Here is a 22,502-nt window from a genome sequence, read left to right on the forward strand (position 1 = left end):
TAATAAGGCTGAATGTAATGGGGGGGTTTTGTATTCAATAAATGGCTTTCACAAAAATGTAAATCAATTTCAATGATCTAATGTTTGCTTAAATGTATAGTAAAAGAAAAAAATCTGTACAGAAACAAGGTTGTCTTTATCTCATCTTGTAGAAACTAGTCAAGCCTTTTTCATCAAGCTTTTCTGTTTTGAAGAGACTATTGCTGAAATGTATGTCCTTGCATCAGTGTACAATTTTATATGTTCTGTAAGGTTGGTTTGTTTTTATTTGTTTGGCTTTTTCTTTTCCTTTCCTTTCCTTTCTTTTCCTAGAACTGCCTTAACGTAAAAACCACTTTTTCATTTACAAATAAAAGCAACAAAAGTTTCCAAGTCCTACTTAAAAGCAAAAAGTTATTTCAAATTTTCTTGGGTTTTGGGATGGACTTTCTACAAACACTTAAACTGCTTTGTGTTTTTTAGGTAAACATACCAGTTCGTTTCAGTTGTGTGAGTCAGGAGGTGTTTTTAAGATGAGTGACTCGCAAGTATAAAAATTCTAACAAAAAATTGCAAGAAGTTAGTGTACTTCTATTCATTGTATGTATGCATTTCTTGCCACTTTGGAATTGTGCAGATGGAATGGAAATGAACTTGGCATTCTTCAAATACTTTGTTTCAATCTCTTAACTATAACTCAGTGTAGCCCTCAACAGAGAAGAAATGTCTGAGCTGTTTCGCCGCTTACCCGTACCAGTCTGGCTGCAGCTGAGACAATATTCCAGTTCTTTCTGCAACTGGGAGAAAGACTGCAGCACAATACTAAAAGGTAAACAAAATGTCTTGCTTATCCTCCTGCTGTTGGATTAAAAACAGCTGATAAGAGCTCTAAATCCTGTACAGAGGTGCTCATAAAAAAATAGGAACTGGGTAACTAAAGAAAAGGTAACTAATTCAAGTGTTCAGGCATATACCTTCCCGGTGCTTAAGATTATGTCCTGACTGTTGTTAGGACTTTTTCTAGAATACATTTCGATTTGTTTGCTTGCAGTGTAATTCCTGCAGTCCAGTATATTTGTTCCTCTGTTTAGTTCAGGTTTTGCTATTCAGTATTTTGGTTAGTGACCTGGAACACCACCCAAGTTAACCTGAGTGACTTATTTGTATCAACAACTGTTCTTAAGACTGAGCCTGGCACCTGAGATAGCAGTGTATGGGCCCTGTAGAAGAAGGGTGGAGAGGGCTAGGAAGGTAAAGGGAAGAATAGAAATTTTGAGTGAAGAGGTCACATGTCCGTAGGAAAAGAGTTGAGTTGGAGTTACGTGGTAACCCACAGTACACTGCTCAGTCATATCGAGCAGGGATGAAATTAGGAAGATGCAGCTTTACGAACCATCCTACTTTTTTTTCTGGAAGCTCTATACTAATAGCCTCCTTGGGCCTAGCAGGCTGCTTACAGCATCTGTGTTCCTACTGCATTATCGTGTTACAAGGCGTGTGACAGCAAGATACATGAATGTCTGGGTTTAGATTACCCACTACTAAGATAGACTTTAAAATAACCTTTTTGGAGGCCAGTGCTTTATCTGGCTAAATGATGCCCCTGGCAGTCAGCATGGTGATTTCCGATAAGGTGTATTAGCTCTGCTGTTGTTTCAGAGAGACAGTGACTCCTAACCACTTGGGTAGATCTAATTATTCCTGTTTCTGAATAACAAAGTTGACTGTAGTCTGCAACTACCAAATAGGAGAGCATGGGGAAGGCAGGGCCAGGCTCTGCTTGGAGATGCACAGTGAGAGGATGGGAGGCACCAGATGGGGCAGAAAAGCTTCACTGTGAGGTTCCTCACACGAAGATGGGACCTGGAGCAGTTGTAGAATCCCTGTTGTTGGAGATGTTCAGGACTCAACCTGGCAGGGCTCTGAGCAACCAGTTCCACTGGGACTTGTTCCAAGTAGTGGCGTAAACTAAATGATCTTCATAAGTCCTGGGGTAAGAGGGTAGCAATATTATGTAACTTGCCCTGCCTTTTCACCTGACCTTGTTCACCGGATTGCACCTCTTTGTAGACTCACCACTTTTATTTCCAATTTAAGTTTTAGACCAGTGGGCTAAAAGGAAATAAATTCCTTCACATGAACTGTTTTCTGGGAGGACTGTCACTCCTAGGAGGAGCGTGATGAAATCTACCGATTTGTACTTAATTTTAAAAGCAGCATTAGTATCTTGTTTCCATTTCAAAAATTGTTATTGAATTGCTATTGAATGAAGTTAACGTTTTCAAGACCAGTGTCAAGTGTAATGATAATAATTTTCCTGCCAGGAGATACTAGGAGAACAAAGTGCATTTTGGGGCTACAAACTTTGAACTGCTAATAAGTATGACAGGGTTAGGGGAAAGCAGTGAATCTTCCACACCATAATGCATTCAGTGCTTCAGACCTACGTGTGTAACTGGTTGAAACAAACTTTCAAAGGAAGTACCAGTTTGGGGTGGGTTATTTTTGTTGTCTGCCGTCGGACTTAAACTAAACAAATACATAACCTCCCCTTCAAGAAAAACAATGTAGGTAAGTGTTATCAGAATTTGTTGCTGTAGTGAAGCTTGCAAATGCTTACAGTGATCTGTGACTATTAGGAATCTTTCAGTACCACAGTCCTACAAAGTGTTCATTCTACAGTGAAAAGCATTAAGTGGTTCGCAGGTGATTTTCCTGGCTATTTGAAAATTATGGGCAGTGCTTCTAAACAACTGTTTTAGCTAAAATTCCCTCTGGCTAAGGAAAATAATCTGATAGAAGCTTATAAATTTGGTAAAACTTTGAGGCAAAATACACTGACTTACAATATTGTCCAAATAATATCAAACCTAGAGCTCAGTGAAGGCTGTAGAGCAGCACTTTTGAGGAATTGGCTAGCTGTAGGAATATCTGAAATGAAATTGTAATATCAAATGTAATAAAGTAGATTTACCTACTAGTTAAATTTAAAGAAAAGGAAAAAAGTAAACAAAAACACCCACGAAAACATGCGCATCCTTTGGATACTTTCCAGTTTTATTCTGCTGCCATAACACAGTCACACAGAAGAGTTGAAGTGTAACAGATCATGCTCTGCATTCAAACATGTAACATCTTCTCAAAGAAAACATTCGCCAGTCCTTTATTTGCAGGGAATAAATTAAACACAAAACATACACATGCTTGAAATAAATTTTAACATAGGTATCAAAAAAAATTTGGGGGGAACATTAATTAAGGAATGAAGTCTCAGAACCAGCCTGATGTTCTTATACATTTCAAACGAATGTAAATTATAATGGAACATACTTATTTACTCCTCAAACTGAAGTGCAGCACAATATAGTTTAAGTGCCTTGGCACCGAAATAATATACAAATAATTAATATACTAGGCCATTTGTAAATTCATCATTAGTTATCCTTTTTTTTAATGCTAAAAGAAGTGTGCAGCAGCTGAAGCCAAATGTGACCATATTTTGTTCACGTCCATCTTTATTCTCCAGAATATAGCATTTATCTACCTGAAAAGTTATAGATTTGAAACTCCAAGTACAAATTAACAGTATGGAAGCATATGCCTAAAATCAAGCATGTTCACACAAACTTTGGACTGCAGAAAGGGATGCTGAGCTCAACTTTCCAGGCATTTCCTGTCTAAAATGCAATGTGTTTATATACTGTTACTAAGGTGACTGAAATTTTGATCAGCTGAAGCAGCTATTTGGGCTTGTAGAAATTGGGGGGGGGGGTCCTACTTCAGAAGCTCCTCTCCCAGTAATTTTGTCATATATGATAAACTAGAAATGAAACGTGGAAGTCAAACTAGGCAGCTCTCAATCTTTCCTACTTAGGGTGTGAATTGGCTTGTAATTTATTAAATTAACAAAGTGCAAATGATTACCCAAAGCAAAATCTGATGCCTGATTACCTTTTCTCATCATTTTGTCTTGCTTCTTATAACCTTTAAATTACAATTCAACACTTGGAAATACTTTTAAACTGTACATGCTAGCATTTATATAGAGAAAAATTATGAACAGTTACGCTTTTCCTATTAATTCATATAATTCAGCTTTAAGAAGCAGAACAAAATATATATCTGAAAAACATCTAGTTATATAAACATCTTCATCTTGTAAATTAGAGATTAATTAAAGGTGTTTAACAATATCATAGCTATTCTAACAACAAGATATTAGGTAAATAAAAAGAAGAATTGCATTTATTCAGTAGGATTTTTCTTAAGGTTGATTGTTGGGTTTGGTTTGGTTTTTTTTCCCCAAGGACACAGCTTTATAAAAATAAGCACTGTAACTCAAAAGCTTGCTGTTACTCTTAAACGAAGAGATTAAAGAAAAAGAACCTGTGCATGGAAACAGATGAGGGGGAAGAGAACAAATGCTCACTTTCCTTTCAGAAGTCAGGAGATTTGTGCAGTAGTTAGAGGGAAGGTGTGGGGGAAGAGATCTAAAAGTTGGGTTACATTTTTCTTTTCATTAATACTGTTTTAGTGGAACAGTATTACAACAGAGATCCTCATTATGTCTGTCTTCTTTGTATTGAAAAATACTTCGTTTCCTTCCCTGTCCCATTGAAAAGCTATTAGATGCTTAGGCCTTCCTGAATTACACCCTCAAGACACTTTTAATAATACTTTAATTATAAAAGTAAAAAGAAGAAGAAGAAAAAAAACAACTTCAAGTTAAAGTGCAAGCCACCTTGTTTCAGCCCTTCATAAAAGTCTTAATGTTTTTCCTCATTCATCTTCACTTATTTTTTAAATATAAAAGCTGAATGAGCCTTTAGGAACTTAGAGTCCTTCATACCCAACTGTGCACTCATATCAGTAGTTTCTCTACTCAGCCCAAATTTCATTTGGAAGTTTGTTTTCAAAATACTCTTAAGAGCTAAGAGTGTTTTTAAGCTGTCCTATTCCTACATGATCAGAAGCACTTAGCCTATTACTGTAATAAGAATTTATCTGAATAAGTAGCAGAAAGAATACTTTAAATTTCTGTAAAGTAAATGTTAATTTTTCGAGTTCTATTAGCTACAATAACCTTTTTATGATTGCACTGTAAACTGTTCCAGCCATCTGATTTAAAGGAACAAACTTGATACTCCAAAGCCCACTTTTTGGAGGCTAAGAATATGAAAAATATTATAGAAAAGGTTATTGATTCCAAGTGGAAAAAGTTGAGTTCCTTCCTACAATAATTCTAGAATTTGTCTAGGTTCTTCAGGCTTTGGGGAGGAAACTGGAACCCCTATGAGCATAATCAACCTGAGAAGCACAGTTAGCAGAAAAGTCTTATGACTACTAACTGCTAGCATTTTTAATGTTGTATATTAACTTGGTTTTAATCTGACCTTCTGAAATGAAGGTTCATAATAGCAAGACTCAAGCTGTACAGAAGAGGACGCTTAATAAAAGTTCCATTAGTTAAGTTGTGGCTAGGGATTCCAGTGTCACTCTTGCCAGTAATACCTTAGAATCCCTATTAATATCAGGGCTTAGAAGGAGGGGAAGTGAGAGGGCTAGGGAGAAAGAGGAAAAGGAAGATGAAGATTTTATCTTCAGGTACCATACACTATTTAAGTACCACTTAGGGAAAAGGCAGCAATAGGAAACTTGAAGATAGTTCTACCCACAGAAAACAAGTAAAAATATATCTATAAACACAAAATTTCAGTACTTAAAATGCTGCTATTTTGCTCGCTTCTCGAACTCCACTCAGGTAAGCTCCTGTGACGGTCTGAGGAAAGTGCCTATTTGTGGCCTGTATTTAAACAAACAAAGTTAGTTTTCTCTAAAACTATTAGAAGATAGAATTTCAGTTTATAATATCAATTTTGTTTTCCTTAATCATACACAAACATTTTTAAAAGCCATGGAAAACTTCTTAGGATTTTGGAGTAAATATTTAAGATTTTAGCTACTTCAAAATTTGCAAGCAAGTCAACTAGCAAAAGCAGTAGTCTTGTTTTGGCATTTGCACATTAGTGGGGCAGGTAAGTTCTGATCCAGTGTAGAACTCACCTACACCATCAGCAGTATGCATTTGTTATGTTACCCACAAATGGAGTAATAGACAATTTGACTGAAGAAACAGGTGGATCGTATAGTCTTGTCATGTTCTGCGCTTACAGTTTACATGGTTCACTCCTGGCCTGAAATAGTTGACAGACTTTCCATGCCAAATAATGTTAATAAAAAGGATTGAGTCCAAAATCAAAAAACGTTAGAATTGTAGAACCACAGAATGGCTTGGTTTGGAAAGGACCTTAAGATCATTTAGTTCCAAGCCCCCTGCCACAGGCAGGAATGCCTCACACTAGACCATGGCACCCAAGGTTCTGTCCAAGCTAGCCGTGAATACTGCCAGGGATGGAACATTTACCACTTCTTTGGGCAACTTGTTCCAATGCCTCACCACCCTCACAGTAAAGAACTTCTTCCTTTTATCTCTTCTGATCGTCCCCTGTTTAAGTTTAAATCCATCACCCCTTGTCCTATCACTACTCTGATGAGTAGTAGTATCACTACTTCCTGATGAAGAGTTAGCATATTTGTGTAACAGGATATTTATGTGCTACCTCTAGATTAATGGTGTTGGTTAGCAAAAGATGATCTTTCACAAGAAATAGTTCGCCGATGACTTTAATCAACACTAACAGAGATACTTACCTCGCCAGCAAAAAATATTTTTCCTTGTATGTCTTCAGCTATAATGTCGTAAGCTTCACCGCTGCCCCCTGTTTTCACAAAGCTATATGCCATCTGGAGCCAAGGGTCTTTGCTCCACTGAGTAACAAAAAACTTCACTGGGTCAGGAACCTCCTGCAAAACCAAAATGGAATTTATTCACTGCAAAGAAAAGCCCAGAATTACTTTGCTTCTTCTTATAAACAGTTCCTTATCATCTTTAGAGTATGTAGCATGATTACTATACAGATTAGATTATATTTCAGAATTAAATTCCAATTTTCTTTATTACAGTACTAACCACAAAGATAATTCTATTTGCTAGATGTGCCTGATGCCCAAAACATTACAGCTGCACTGTTTTGAATGCAACAAATCTGGATACTACGGGGGGGGGAACTCAAAATAGATAAATACTCTTGCAAACAGGTAAAATACCAATATCATCATCAGCCTTCCAATATCTGAAGGTGGCCTACAATGATGCTGGAGAGGGACTCTTCATCAGGGACTGTAGCGATAGGACAAGGGGTAATAGGTTTAAACTAAAACAGGGGAAGTTCAGGATAGATAAGAGAAAGAAGCTCTTTACTGTGAGGGTAATGAGGCACTGGAACACTTTGCCCAAAGAAGTGGTAACTGCCCAAAGAATGTTCCTGGCAACATTCAAGACCAGGTTCAAAAGAGTCTTGGGTAACATGGTCTAGTATGAGGTGTCCCTAGCTGTGGCAGGGGAGTTGGAACTAGATTACCTTAAGGTCCTTTCCAACCCTACCTATTCTAGGATTCAACACGTTTGTGTATGTAATGTAAGCACTTTCTATCTTGGTAAGGCGTGGTGCTTTGCTACTTCTAGCTGTTAAATGTCAAATAGTAATCTTCATTTTGGAGATGAGATAACTTTATTCCAGTGGAGAAATAACATTACTTATCTAAGACCAGAAAATGAGTTAGCTTGAAAACCAGGTTCAGGAAGAAATTAGAAAAAAAAAGGAAAAAGCCAACCCAGAAAGTCAAGAATGCCTATAGTGAAACTATGACAGTAATACTGGGTATTCTTTGTCACATTGCAGCATAAAAATTGCATGTAATTCTACCAAAAAGAGCCCGGATAACAGTTGTCTGAAGGCTTAGTCAGCTACAACTGTATCTTACACTTGAGGAGCTTGTGACAAGTAAACAGAAGCACCTCTGGTTGCCTCCTACACAACATCTGGTATCAACAAATAGACTGCTCCATTTAGGTAGCAAATGAGAGACTAAAGCTCAAGCAATTAAGGCAACAGCTAACCAAGCGTGGCAAGTTTCATGGACAACCCAGAAGAAGTTCTTGTACAGCCCTGGAAGCTATCTTGTCTTTGAAAATCACACTGTGTTGTGGACAGATGACTGAAATTCACAACTGCTATAAAGCATGGAGATGGACATGAAAATCATTCTTCCAGTCCAGAGCATCACTAAAACCAAAGACCTATTTGCTGCCTCTACGTTCTCACGAGATCACAATAGCAGGTATGTGGACTTAGCTTGCATGGGATTCTGGTAACTGTAAAGCTATCACCAAACGTATGTTTTCTAGGAAAACTCAAGCTTTCAGATACCAAAGTTTTTCCAAGATCATTAATCCTAACATCTCAAATAAAACTTGAGAGATCACCCATGAACATTAGCACAAGCATTCCTTGGGATCCAACTGCTCTAAGTAATTTAAACTAAGGCATTACTGTCTATAGAGTGGAATTCAAGTAACATTGCTAAGTGATCGTCTTCTGCTTGCCCCAGATTTCCACGAGTTTCCCATTAGTTTTTATCCTAATGATGAGTGGGAGGGGGGGAAGTAGAAATTTCTATCTGATGGTTTTTTTACACTCAGGATGCAAGGCCCTTAATAAATCATTCTGCCTGTACCTCCATCCCAAGACAGCTCAGCAAGGGTTGTTTCTTATTACAAAAGTAAGGGATTTGTTTTGGGGAGCGTTGTATTTTTAGTTGCTTTTTACATAGGGGGTGGGGAAATAATAATCAAATTAATCTAGCTTAAAGCTTTTATGATGTATTGGAAGCAGTGATGAAAAAAATACCCCCACCTAACTATCTCTTAGAAAAAAGTGACAGCTAAGAAAGAAGCATATTTATGTTACCTGCCTAAAGTACTGATTTTAATTCATTTGCCTTTCTAAAAATGCTTTGAAGGGTGATAGTTCATTTCTGGTTTTCAATTCATTACCGTTAGACAGATCTAAGATATTTCAATTCACATTTTTCACAGAAGACCAAATACTGTGGTTTTAAGTGTGTCTCAAAGGAAGCATATTCCCTCAAACTGTTAAGAAAGGAAAAATAGAATAGAATAGTAGAATATTTAGGGTTGGAAAGGACCTTAAGACCATCTAGTTCCAACCCCCCTGCCATGGGCAAGGACACCTCACACTAAACCATGCCACCCAAGGCTTAGTCCAACCTGGCCTTGAACACTGCCAGGGATGGAGCATTCACAACCTCCCTGGACAACCCATTCCAGTGCCTCACCACCCTAACAGGAAAGAACTTCTTCCTTATATCCAATTTAAAGTTCCTCTGTTTAAGTTTGAGCCCATTACCCCTTGTCCTGTCACTACAGTCCCTAATGAAGAGTCCCTCCCCAGCATCCCTATAGCCCCCCTTCAGATACTGGAAGGCTGCTATGAGGTCTCCACGCAGCCTTCTCTTCTCCAGGCTGAACAGTCCCAGCTTTCTCAGCCTGTCTTCATATAGGAGGTGCTCCAGTCCCCTGATCCTCCTCGTGGCCCTTCTCTGGACTTGTTCCAACAGTTCCATGTCCTTTTTATGTTGAGGACACCAGAACTGCACACAATACTCCAAGTGAGGTCTCACGAGAGCAGAGTAGAGGGGCAGGATCATCTCCTTCAACCTGCTGGTCACGCTCCTTTTGATGTAGCCCAGGATATGGTTGGCTTTCTGGGTTGCCAGTGCACACTGTTGGCTCATGTTCATTTTCTCACTGACCAACACCCCCAAGTCCTTCTCCTCAGGGCTGCTCTGAATCTCTTCTCTGCCCAACCTGTAGCTGTGCCTGGGATTGCTCCGACCCAGGTGCAGGACCTTGCACTTGGCATGGTTAAACCTCATGAAGTTGGCATCACCCCACCTCACAAGCATGTCGAGGTCCCTCTGGATGGCATTCCTTCCCTCCAGCGTATCAATCGAACCACACAGCTTGGTGTCATCGGCAAACTTGCTGAGGGCGCACTCAATCCCACTGTCTATGTCAGCGACGAAGATGTTGAACGACACCGGTCCCAACACTGATCCCTGAGGGACACCACTCGTTACTGGTCTCCAGCTGGACATTGAGCCATTGACCACAACTCTTTGTGTGCAGCCATCCAGCCAGTTCTTTATCCACCGAGTGGTCCATCCATCAAATTGATGTCTGTCCAATTTAGAGACAAGGATGTCATGTGGGACAGTGTCAAATGCTTTGCACAAGTCCAGGTAGATGACATCAACTGCTCTAACCCTGTCCGTCAGTTCCATAGCCCCATCACAGAAGGCCACCAAATTGGTCAGGCAGGATTTCCCCTTAGTGAAGCCATGCTGGCTGTCACCAAGCACCTTGTTGATTTTCATGTGCCTTAGCATGCCTTCCAGGAGAATCTGCTCCAAGATTTTGCTAGGCACAGAGGTGAGACTGACTGGTCTGTAATTCCCCAGGTCATCCATTTTCCCCTTCTTGAAAATGGGGGTTATATTTCCCTTTTTCCAGTCATCAGGAACCTCACCTGACTGCCATGATTTCTCAAATATGATGGCCAGCGGCTTAGCAACTTCATTTGCCAGCTCCTTCAGGACCCACAGACGGATTTCATCAAGTCCCAGGGACTTGTGCATGTTCAGGTTTTTAAGATGGTCTCGAACCAGATCCTCTCCTACAGTGGGCCCAAGGTCTTCATTCTCACAGTCCCTGCCTTCCAAGACTTGGGTGGTGCGGTCAGAGCCTTTGCCAGTGAAGACTGAGGCAAAGAAGTCATTCAGAACCTCAGCCTTCTCCAAATCCTGTGTAGCCAGTTCTCCTGAGAGCTTCTGGAGGGGGCCTATGTTGTCCCTAGTCTGTTTTTTATTCGCTACATACCTATAGAATCCCTTCCTGTTAACATCCCTAGCCAAGTTTAATTCTAACTAGGCCTTAGCTTTCCTAACCTGGTCCCTAGCTTCCCAGACAACATCCCTGTATTCTTCCCAGGCTGCCTTTCCTTGCTTCCACCTTTTATAAGCCTCTTTTTTCATTTGAATTTTCCTCAGGAGCTCCTTATCCATCCAAGGAGGTCTCCTGGCCCTCCTGCTGCACTTCCTTCTAGTTGGGATGCAACACTCCTGAGCTTGTAGCAGGTGATCCTTGAATATCAACCAACAGTCTTGGGCACCCCTGCCCTCTAGGGCTATATCCCATGGAACCTTACTAAGCAGGTTCCTGAAGAGGCCAAAGTCTGCTCTCTTGAAGTCCAGGGCAGTGAGCTTGCTGCACGCTTTTCTCAGTGTCCTGAGGATCTCGAATTCGAGCATCTCGTGATTGCTGCATCCAAGGCTGCCCTGGAGTATCACATTTCCAACGAGCCCTTCCCTGTTGGTGAGCACAAGGTCAAGCATGGCACCTCTCCTTGTCAGCTCCTCTATTACTTGCAGAAGGAAGTTGTCTTCCACACAACTGAAGAACCTCCTGGACTGCTTGTGCTGGGCCGTACCGTCTCTCCAACAGATGTCAGGGTGGTTGAAGTGCCCCATGAGAACAAGGGCCTGTGAGCGTGAGGCTTTTCCTGTCTGTAGAGTGCTTCATCTGCAGGTTCTCCTTGATCAGGCGGTCTGTAACAGATCCCCACAGTAATGTCCCCCATAACTGTTCTCCCTTTAACCCTGACCCACAAACTCTCTGTTGACTGCTCACCTGCCCCCAGACAGAGTTCCATACTCTCCGGCCTATCCCTAACATAAATAGCAATAGTTTTAAATGTCAAAGGTTCTTTTATACATCATGAAGTAATAAGATCAAAATCTTTATGTCTGTTGGCAAATTAATTCATCTCTTAATAAAAATCTTCTTTTACCTGCTCCTTAAACAGCTCTCGAAGTACAGTCATACACTGTTGTAGTACTTGTTTATCATCTAAATTCTTAATGTTTGCCACAGCATCTCCAGTGACCACTGACATTAAAATGCTTTCTTTCCCCTAAAAACAAGAGATTAACATATGAGATCATTTTGAAATTAATAGGCTAGTATTTCTCAAAGAGTCCCTTTTAATTGGTATTGACAGAGAGATTCTCAGCTACCAAGCAACTTTTGTTCTAGAGGAAAGTGGGTTTAATTCCTTAGAATAAAGGCTGCATATTCTACAGTATTTATGCTCAATTTACTAACATCCTTTGATGTCTTGTTCACAGATCTGTGTTACAGTCAGCCCCATTTACAACCTGCTGAATTAACTGAAGACTTCCTATTTACCTATTTAAAAGCTACACCAAAACATTTGACCTTTATGGTGTTATTCTTTACGAGAAACCTCTTGAGCTCCAGTTCTGTGCCAAAATTCTACCTCAACTGGATTCCAGTTTCAAAAGGTGGTAATAAAAAGAATCTATTTAAATACTAGTTAGATACGTTTTGGATTAGGCAAATACTAAGTTCTTACCAGGTGATTTTGGCCCAATTCTTCTAGCAGAGAATAGCTATCAGGCAAATTAAAAATTGTATCTAGTGTCTCTGGACAGCACCAGCACATTAAACCTCATGTAATACTTCAATACTTAAGTATTGAAGAGAAAACTTCTGTTTAAGGGAAGTCATGTACAGGTACAGAGAGTATAGTAATGTCTTCAGGATGGCTTCCTTTTGGCGTAAGCCATAAGTTTACCAAATGGCCTTTTAACTGCAGCCAAGTAGTAAACAGCAGTTGTAAAAACATAAAAGGGCAAGATAAAAATGGAACTGGCAGGGAAAAGAAATACTATGTCAATGCACTGGTTTGAATTTGCTTTGAAATTCATGAGTTTGGGACTAATCTTACAGACCTCAGTTTCATACAAAGCCTAGTGTTGGTCTTTTCTTCTGCGATTCCACATAGCTATTCAGGCTAGTGCAAGTCATTAAGCGTTAATAAACCAGCATGATCTTTTTAACATATTTTTAACTAATTTAAATAAGGGAACAGAAGTCCTAAACTGGAAGTGACTGGTAGACTTTGTCCCATATTAGTACATCTATAGTCAGGTATTAACAGAATTTTTTGAGAATAAAAGTATTAACTTGCTATATTATTTTGTATCCAAAAGTAAGAAAACATTCCCATTTATTACAAAGAAGTATCAATCAGATTTTGCTTGATAAATAACACCGCTTCCACTTCTTTTGACAGTTGCAGGAATGGGGGGAGAAAAACCTTTGTTGTTCAGTAATTATCGCACCTAGATTCCAGACTGAATTTCTGAAAGGCCAACAGAAAATACATTTAGTGCGTGATACCTCTGGATCCATGTCATAGAAAACACTGAAGAGCCCACGCTGGCTGGAATTGGGTGGAACATGACCAAAAAAATCAGCTCCTTGAATTTTACTGTCCCAGAATCTGTAGGGAAACTGCAAGGCAATCTAGAGAGAGATGAAATTAAAGCGTTTCATATCACAAAATTTAAAACTGGATATGGTCTATGTTCTTCTTCTAATTCTTTGGCCCTTTTTCACTCAATTAGAGACACCCAGTTCTATGAGAGGGTCTCAACAGAGACTATTTGGGTCTGTTCTCCAAGAAGGACAGGGAAGAGAAAAAGATGCTAGTCTCACAAATTGCAAATGCACAGACTGGCAGTTCACTAGGGAAAATGCTCAAGAAATTCAGCAGAATTTTTACAAACCTAATGTAGAACTTGGAGATCCCAAGTTCTGTGGTTTCTGAACCTTGACTTGAAATTTCAACATTGTTACAGTGCTGTTCCCAGCATTACTTCTGTTACTGTTTTGTTCTAAGCACACATTTGTGATCTTTCTAGGGATCATTTCAGGAGAACCTGTATTTGCACTAGGAAAGGGTAGAAGATTTTACACTGGTCAAATACACAACTTTCAGTATTCTTCTGAAATAGCTTATGTATTTATTAGGTCAGAAGGACCTAGAATAAGCATATTATTTGAATTTTGGAAGATTTAAGACCATCATGAAGGCTTGCTGAAAATTAAACCTAAAATGTTTAAGTTGTGAAATGATTCTGCAAACAATGTCTTTAAAAAACCCATTAAGTTTGGAAATCTAAGAAAGAGAAATACGTGGGATCCCCAATAGCATTTTGCTCTTCTAGGCTAGTGTATGCAAGTAGAACCAAATACATAATAATTCCTGAGGAATAAGCAGCAAAGGCAACAGGGACAAAGCAGCTAGTGTTTCTATGAAAAGAAAATTAAATATAATCTGAAATTACTTACCTTCTCAATGACTCCTGCTCCTAAACTATTAATGGCTTTAATTTTTTTTTCTGACAGTGGAGGATTAAACTGAATGGCGTTTTTCTGAAGAAGGGCCAGTGGTACAGTCACCAATACCTGAAAGAAATAATTACAACAGTAGCAAAAACTACTGCACTTAAGCCTTGCAGCATCGTCTTGACTATCTTGGATTATCCTTGTAGGATGCAGCATAATACTCACAAGACATCTTTTGACCAGTGTCTAGTTTTACTCCCCATTAATGAGAAACTCATGACTTACATTCAGAAGAGAACAGGTCCTACAGTTCACTCTATTTAAGTTGTAGTCTGCTGAATTGTTTGTAGCAGAGTGGGTAACCATGCTACTAATTTTAATACCTCCCACAAATTATAATCAGTGGCTCTCATATTAACAAAACTGCCTTTTTTGAAAAGAGAGAGAAGATGGTCTTTGCTTTCTTTTTTCTTCCTTCACAGATCCCTTCTGTTTAAAATATGCTCAGTAACACTGATGTGAATCCAGTCTTGATCAAATTTATGTATAATTTTAAAAATCACTAAAGGCTAAATTACACAGCATGAAGCCAGTGGGGATACAAAGAAATACAAGTTGTCAAGTCCTGCAAGCCAAAGGAAAAATTTTAATAGGGCAGGTTCACTGGCTAAATGGGGTAAAGCTGTGAGCAGGGAATAGAACCAGAAAACATAATCGTCACTTCAAAGACCAGATAAAAATCTATTTGCTTCACATTTTTATTACTAACTTTATAGTGTTTAGTTCTTAAAATTAACTAGTACTCAAAACTCATGCATGCTCAATGAAAAATAAGCTCTAGGACATCCAAATACGGGTCACTAAAGTTTATAGTGTTTTCATCTTTGGGGGAAGAAACTGGACTAAATAAGTCTTCGGGGGGGGGGAAGAAAGAAAAAAGGACTGTACTATGGTCAATATTGAATATTCATTATTTAATATCAATCCTGAAGCATATTAGGTACCTTTTGTGTTGTCCACACTGTTCCATCTGCAGTAGTCACCTGTACTTCCTCACCAGAATAGTCAATAGTCTGTACCTGTCGAGAGACAAATTGAAGAAGGTTATGCTACAAAAATATACATATGCGATGCAAATTCAGACAATAGCAACTACAGCACCAGTCTGAAAACTAGGAATTGAAGAACAAAGGTTTTCCAAGAAATATTGAAAGAAAAAAATAGCCTCCATGGAAGCTGAAAATAAAACTCATAGTGATTCTAACATATAAGGTCACCATATCATAACATTTGAGTACTGATAGTCCTCAAAGAGGATTTCCAGAAATGGTGAAATTGTCCTCTCTTTATTATTAAAGACAAGTCAAAATAATCACAGGCACATATTTGTCGGGTTCAAAAGAATACAAAGATATGACTGTGTGCTTCAAAGCAATCCCAGACAGGCACCACATCAACATTTTCCAGACTCACTGGGAGATTCAGCCGGATGTCCAGCCCTTCTGCCAATTTATCAATCACAGTAGAATATCCCACAGTTAGAAGAGTGTGATCTCCAGCAAACTGTGCAAAAAATTCATTGTGGTCCCATGAGCGTGCAGATACCTGTGGACAGAACATAACTAGCTGTGTTTACTAGTGAAGTGACATGGCTGCTATCAAAAGTCCCACAGTTTAGAAGAAGCCACCCTAATTCCCTTCACAACTGGAAAAAAACAAAAAGTGTATCACCAGAACGTATGGCAACACTGACAAAACCAAACAGCTTGTTTAGCTAATGGCACTGTACAACATATGAATTGCTAGATTAAGAAATGTTGTAATGTGAGTTGGTCAATAGCAGGTACTGTATAGATCTGCTTAGTAGAGAAAACAAGGAAAGCAGTACAAAATTTCAGTTGTATTTCAGTGTATTTATTTTGGTTTTCTGTCTCTAGCAAAGAAATCAGATTTTACAGTCTTAAAACTTCAAATAAAACTGGAAATATTTTATTTCCCAACATGAAGGGAAAAAATGAGAACCGAAAGATCTCAGTGGAAATTTTCTGTCACTTCAGAGGTTCCTCCATGATATCTTTCATTGATCTCTCCCCCCCCCCCCCCCCGCAAACTCATAGTACAAAAGTGGTGATTGCTTAGTGCAAATATCACTAAGCAATAAAAAAAATTGGAAACGATTCTCAAACTGCTATTCAGATGCCAGTTCCTATCACTGCAGTTGCATTTAGTTCATATTTTGAGTTTAAAATTGAAGATAGATTTTAACATTTTTCTTATTTCCTTGGGTGTTTATGTGTGAAGAAAGCTTGACACATCAAACTGTTTTCCACTGACTGCCCACAGTCTTGCAGATTTGTATTATGTTATGTGCTTCTCAGTTCAGATTTGTGCATCTGCACAGATCAGTCAGCTGTCCCACTACAATTGACTCAAAACATCTTTAACCCAAGCAACAGGACTGAGTAAATAATGCAGTGCAAACAACATCATACTTTGATATCAATTTCCTGAACCTGCTTGGTTAAAACTGAAGTTGCAAGGAAAGCTAAGTATCATGTAGTCAACAGAATACCTAGGAGTGCTGAACCATCAGGGTGTTGGAGCACTTCAGAAGTTAAATGCATTTATTCTCAAGATACCTAGCAAGGTAGAGAAATACTTCAGTTTTTAAACACAGAACTGAGAAGCAGAAGTCACAGACAGCGTCTGAGGAGGAGTAACTCTCCTGTGAATCCTACCACCCAGTATCTCAGCAAGATGTCCTACTCCACTGCACCATCTACTTCCAACTTCCACGTTAAGGAGGATCTCGCTGGAAGTATGTCATGAACTCCTGCCAGATTACCTAAGGCAGCACTGTAGTCTGTCTCTCAATGCTTTTAAAGAACATGTTTGGCACACAGGAAGTTTAGGGGTAGCTGATCCTTTGGGACCATGGGATAGATCAGATGATTTCTCAATGTTGCCTCCAACCCTATTTCCTATGAAGCTCAACAACATCAGAACACAGCTATCAAAACTCACCTGAGAGAGGTTGCTGCCACAGGCATACTCCAAATTACTGAGATGGAACTGCAATACTTTTTCTTCAAGCTCACTGAACTGGATACCAGACTCCTGAATAAAGGCTTTATAGATCTCTTGTATCTTTTCTGCGAAAGAACATGTTTAAAACAAGGATATATCATGATTCGTCAGAAGTCCTGCTACATTTCAATATGCTGTTCTCTGGATCACAAGATTTTCATGCTTATTGCTATTTGCACCAAGATGTTTTTCTTCTCATAGGGAAAAAAAAAAAAAAAAAGACAAGAACTTTCTGGTGACAAACAACTTTGTTATTTGATCGCAGGTTTCCCTAGTAAATGGGAAGCTTTAGGGTAAAATAGAGGTTAAAATTATTTCAAAGAAAATAAGAAACATTGCGACAGCACAGCTGGGCTAGCCAATTGAGACAGGATTTAAATTAATCGTTTAGCTATCATCAATATACAGTAGAAGATCTTTCAAGGAAAATACACCATAAAATAATGGAGAATCCTTGCAAATAAATCCTTGCCGAATTTTTACAAAACCAAAAAAGCTGAGGAATTTAATCCAGAGTTCACTGAAGAACATAGGAGCTGCTAATTCTGTCTTACGGACTCCAGCTGGAAAGATCTGGAAGGCAGACATTTCTGAGCAAGTTTTCGTTGTTGTTGTTGAATGTGCTTGCATGCTGTAAGTGTGGTGGGAGACGTTACCAATGGGGATGGGAAAATTCTTGCCAGCAGAAGGCTTTAATCAGGCTATTTTTTAGAAAGATTAATCAAAAAGTGTAAGAGTTGTCGATAACTACGGCCTACTTCAGCAAGGAACACATCCTTTTAACTGCTAGTGCCACTAGTTACACTGAAAAAGCTACCTCATGAAAACGAGATACCACATCAGAAGTCACACAGTACTATAAAAGCCTACCAATTAGACTTCCTTAAAAGTTACAAGTGACATTTTGGTCTGTGTGTATACAATAGTCCTCCTGTTGGATTTAAGGTCAGATGTGTATCCACACACTTCTAAAAATGTTTAACATAAAAGTCTATGAACACAGCCAACATCTTCAGTTTGCAATACCTCTCACACTTACCACCAAGAGGAACATCTTGATGTTGAGTTTTATCTTTTCTCCACTCAGAGACGACATCTAGGATGGCATTGAAATGAAAGTCCATACGTTTATCAATGGTGGGATCTGTTATTCTTCCACCTTCTTGGATCAAGTCACATTTCTCCCCTAGTTTGTGCATTTTAATGCCAAGCTTAAGAAAAAGACATTTTATTGCGCTTTAAGTATTGAAAAACTACAGTGCATAGCCTGCTCAAAATTATTTAAAATAAGGTAAATCCCTCAAATTTAAGTGATACCACTTAAAAAATGCCCATAACTTTAGATAATTAGTCAGATTAACTCAAACTTTCATTGTCTTAAAACTGGAATACCAACAATTTTTCATTCCATTGATTTTTCAGTTTCCACCCCCCTCATCAATCCTTTCTTTATCAGGGATTTCCAGAAACCTTATCTCCAACTTTCCTCTCAGGCCAGGGGCTGGTATAGAAATGTTGGATCTAGTCATCAAACGTGATGAACCAGTCTCCTTTATTTCTACCTTATCTTATTCTCTAAATAGCCATTAAAATAATTTGCCAGAATTTTCTTCTGCCTGATGCCCAAATAGTTCCCTGTATTCAGGAACTGACAGGATGTTGCTTGCTGATTACCTCCAATTTTATTAACAAGCAAGCAAGCAAAGAAAGAAATTTGGAATTAAACCTTCTAGAGTACCTTGCTCTACTTGTCCAACTTGTACCAAACACACAACAGAACTAAATCAGAATAAAGATGTTTTTATGTTCTACAGTCTGAAGGAAATAGCAAATACATAAGGGTGCACTCCACTTTTTCATGTATCCTCACAGTTCTCTAGGGTGCTGGTCACCACTGCAGATCCATTCTCAAGATAAGAGTTGTGCTTTGAATGAAAGGCAGTATGAAATGACCACAAAGGGATGGGCAGCCAGGATATTCAGAAGCCATTGCTCTTCACCTCATAACTAAAACATGATAAAAAAAACCCAAACATCCTCATGAAAAAAAATCCCCTTATGACACTATAGAGCACTATACAGTTAAAACAGCATGGGCTCAATTTGCAAGCCTCTCTGAACAAAATCCATACTCTGGTTCCACTTGGAGATACTCAGCTTCCTGCCCCAAAACACCCACATGGAACAAAACAACCAAAAATCTAACTGTAGTGTGTTTACATTAGTAGCCCTTGGACATAATCATCTTAACTTGTGTGGAATTGAACTAGAAATACAGAGGCTGAGCAAAGGCAAGCCCGTCACAGAAGTATATATTATGACAACATAGCAATAGCCTCTGATAGCAAATACTTTCCAGAAAAAGGGAAAAAGCGGTTTCTTCTGGTTCAGAAGCTGAAGCTTTCCTTTACATAATGTACCATTCTACAGCCCTTCTTTGTTCCCAGCTGTTATCAAAGATACAATAGCAACACAGAGTTTACTTACAACACAGAACAGTGTTTTAATCATACCATGAAAATGGACTCCCACCCTTATCCAGCCACTCAAACCTGGCTTTAATGACAGTTTTTCACTAGTGACAATGCATGACCACTGCAGGGAACCCACTTGCTCACACATTAGTGCCATTGGGTTGTTGACACATCCATTGACGATTTGTGCACCTCTTCCAACAGTGACTCCTTTGAATGTCTTGTCATCCCACACTCGGCCACCAATTCGGTCTTTAGCTTCCAGGATAATGACCTATGACACAATGCAGCTTAGTAAATTGTAAGATTTGATTACATTAAACGTCTGCTCAACTCCAGAGCAAAGGAGAAAATGAAACATAAAAAAAACCAAGCAATCCAGCAGTGCTAATAATCTTTATTTTTATTTGTGGATATTGTCCATTTATGCATTTAAATTGTCTTTAAAAGGTTACCCTTCAGGATATACACATAGAAAATAATTGTTAATTTAAGAAATTACCCTAACAAAAATAGGCTTAAGATGTATTCAGGACATCTCAAAATTGGATTTAAGGCTATTTATATATATATGTTTTAGTGCTGGAGGCTGTTAAGCACAATGATCTGGGTGCAGTGTCCATCTGAGAAAATTCATTCACCTTTTGGAGAAATTTAATCCTGGAATATTCCAAGAAAACCCAATTCTCATGTATTTCCACCATTCATACTCATTCAGCATCCGCTATCTATCACAGACACAGGATACTGGACTAGATAGATATTTGGCCAATTATGTTTACACCTACTTATGTTCTCTTTTTATTTTTAGAGAAAGATCATCTCTTCAGAGCAGTAGAAAGCAACAGTGTGTGTGTATATATATATATATAATGTATCATATGTTTTAAATATCAACTGGCAAGACCTTTTTTATGTATTTTACTGCAGGATAGCTTTCCAAAAGACTTGGCGTACAGAAAGACTGTACTTAATTTGCTATTTAGCAACCAAAGAATGAGATAATGGGCCTGTAGGATTCAGGGAGTCATAAATATATACATATATGGACATATAAATATGTCAATCTGAAAAGTCAGATGCTTATTCATTTCCTTAAACATCAGCTTTGCAAACACTTCATATGTAAAGAGTTCCATAGAATGTACAATTACGTCAACATGTAAATATTGTGAGATCACACTGTCAAATATGAGAAAGGCAAAATACATAAAATTTGCTTGTTTTTAGTAAGCAACAAGGAAGTACAGCAAAGTGCACAAATGAAAGAATATTTCACCTCATTTAAACAACATTATCATCTACAGTCCCATTTTTTGGACATGATTATCTCCCCTATTCTCCCAAACCAAGCCTTTGTAAAATATTCACTGTGTGCTTTGCTGAATTTTAGATACCAATAAATGCTGTTTTAAACCAGCAGATTTACTCAATAAGCTTCTAGATTTTACAAATTGTCCTGGGTTCAGCAATAGCAGTCATTTTTCTCCTTCTTAGTAGCTGGTGCACCGCTGTGTTTTTGACTCTCAGCCCGAGAACAGTGCTGATAGCACTGATGTTTTCAGTTGTTCTTAAGTAATGTTTACTCTGACCAAGGACTTTCTGAGTCTCATGTTCTGCCAGGGAGGAGGGAAAGCTGGGAGGAAGCAGAGACAGGACACCTGACCCAAACTAACCAAAGAGGTATTCCATACCACAGCACGTCATGCCCAGTATATAAACTGGGGGCAGTTACCCAGAGGGCTAGATCACTGCTCGGGTCTGGCTGGGTGTCTGTCACCGGGTGGTGAGCGGTTGTATTCTCTCCCCTTGTTATTTCCTTTATCATTATTGGTGGCAGCAGTAGTGTTTGTGTTATACCTTAGTTACTAAACTGTTCTTATCTCAACCCGTGGGAGTTACATTCTTTCGATTCTCCTCCACATCCCTCCGGGAGCAGGGGGTGGGAGAGCGAGCGAGCAGCTGCATGGTTCTCAGTTACTGGCTGAGCTTAAACCATGACACAAATTAAGATTCCCTATACATAAATGTCTGTAACAAGAATGTAATTGTTATTTTCTCTTTCATTTTAATGAAGAACACCTCCAAAGCAGAGGAAGTCTAATTTTTTAAGTAGTGCGCTCCAAAGTTTCATACCTTAATTCCAAAGTTGTGCAGCTGCCGGGCTGCTGCTAATCCTGCTGCACCAGCCCCAACAATAATGACAGATTTCTAAAAAAATTTAAAAAAAATTATATAACTAAAAATAGAGCTAGAATAGAAATTATCACTGCACGCTTATTTTTCTTCTTGCTAAAGTTAAAAATACATGTAGGTTTCAGAAGTCTAGGCTCTCTTGTCCTCTAAAGTAATCAGTGATAACTTTTAAAGATGACAGTGCATTTAATATAGAGGAAAGATAAATTGTAGCTTTGAAAATAGTTACAGCTTTTAAGGACTTTAAAAGCAGATGTCTCAATTTCTTTTAACGGAAACAGCTGAAGTTATCAGCCAAGTAACAAAATCTAACTGAAGTTATCAGCCAAGAAACATGCTTACCTTGTCACGATGTCAATCACAGATTGGGTTGAACAGTAAAGACTATTTCATAAATTAAAAACATACAAATGCACTTTCCAAACATGAAGCAACTTACAATTTCTAGGAGATATTCCCAAATACATTAATTAATTTGATAATTAATATGTGCTGTCGAGCAAATTGTAGTCATAAACATGTACCCTTTAATCATAGTTCTTGCAAAACAACATGAAATAGGAATTTCC

General features: G+C 38.6%; 1 protein-coding gene across 2 annotated transcripts in view; it reads right to left on the reverse strand.

Moving 5' to 3' along the window:
• Nucleotides 1–4,991: 4,991 nt before the first annotated feature.
• KDM1B (lysine demethylase 1B) overlaps nt 4,992–22,502 on the reverse strand; it is a 29,991-nt gene continuing 12,480 nt past the window's right edge. For both annotated transcript variants that reach the window (XM_057424346.1, XM_057424345.1), the window contains 11 exons: nt 21,874–21,948; nt 19,874–20,011; nt 18,303–18,474; nt 17,201–17,328; nt 15,650–15,781; nt 15,181–15,255; nt 14,180–14,296; nt 13,226–13,351; nt 11,811–11,933; nt 6,691–6,843; nt 4,992–5,782 (listed from right to left, as the gene is read on the reverse strand). In XM_057424346.1, coding sequence (XP_057280329.1) covers nt 5,699–5,782; nt 6,691–6,843; nt 11,811–11,933; nt 13,226–13,351; nt 14,180–14,296; nt 15,181–15,255; nt 15,650–15,781; nt 17,201–17,328; nt 18,303–18,474; nt 19,874–20,011; nt 21,874–21,948 — 1,323 coding nt within the window. In that variant the 3' untranslated portion in view covers nt 4,992–5,698. The remainder of the gene's footprint in view (nt 5,783–6,690; nt 6,844–11,810; nt 11,934–13,225; nt 13,352–14,179; nt 14,297–15,180; nt 15,256–15,649; nt 15,782–17,200; nt 17,329–18,302; nt 18,475–19,873; nt 20,012–21,873; nt 21,949–22,502) is intronic.

This window comes from Pezoporus wallicus, unplaced genomic scaffold (assembly GCF_028554395.1).
Source record: "Pezoporus wallicus isolate ANWC-B61680 ecotype Strahan unplaced genomic scaffold, APGP_CSIRO_Pwel_v1 contig_5485, whole genome shotgun sequence".
NCBI lineage: Eukaryota > Metazoa > Chordata > Aves > Psittaciformes > Psittacidae > Pezoporus > Pezoporus wallicus.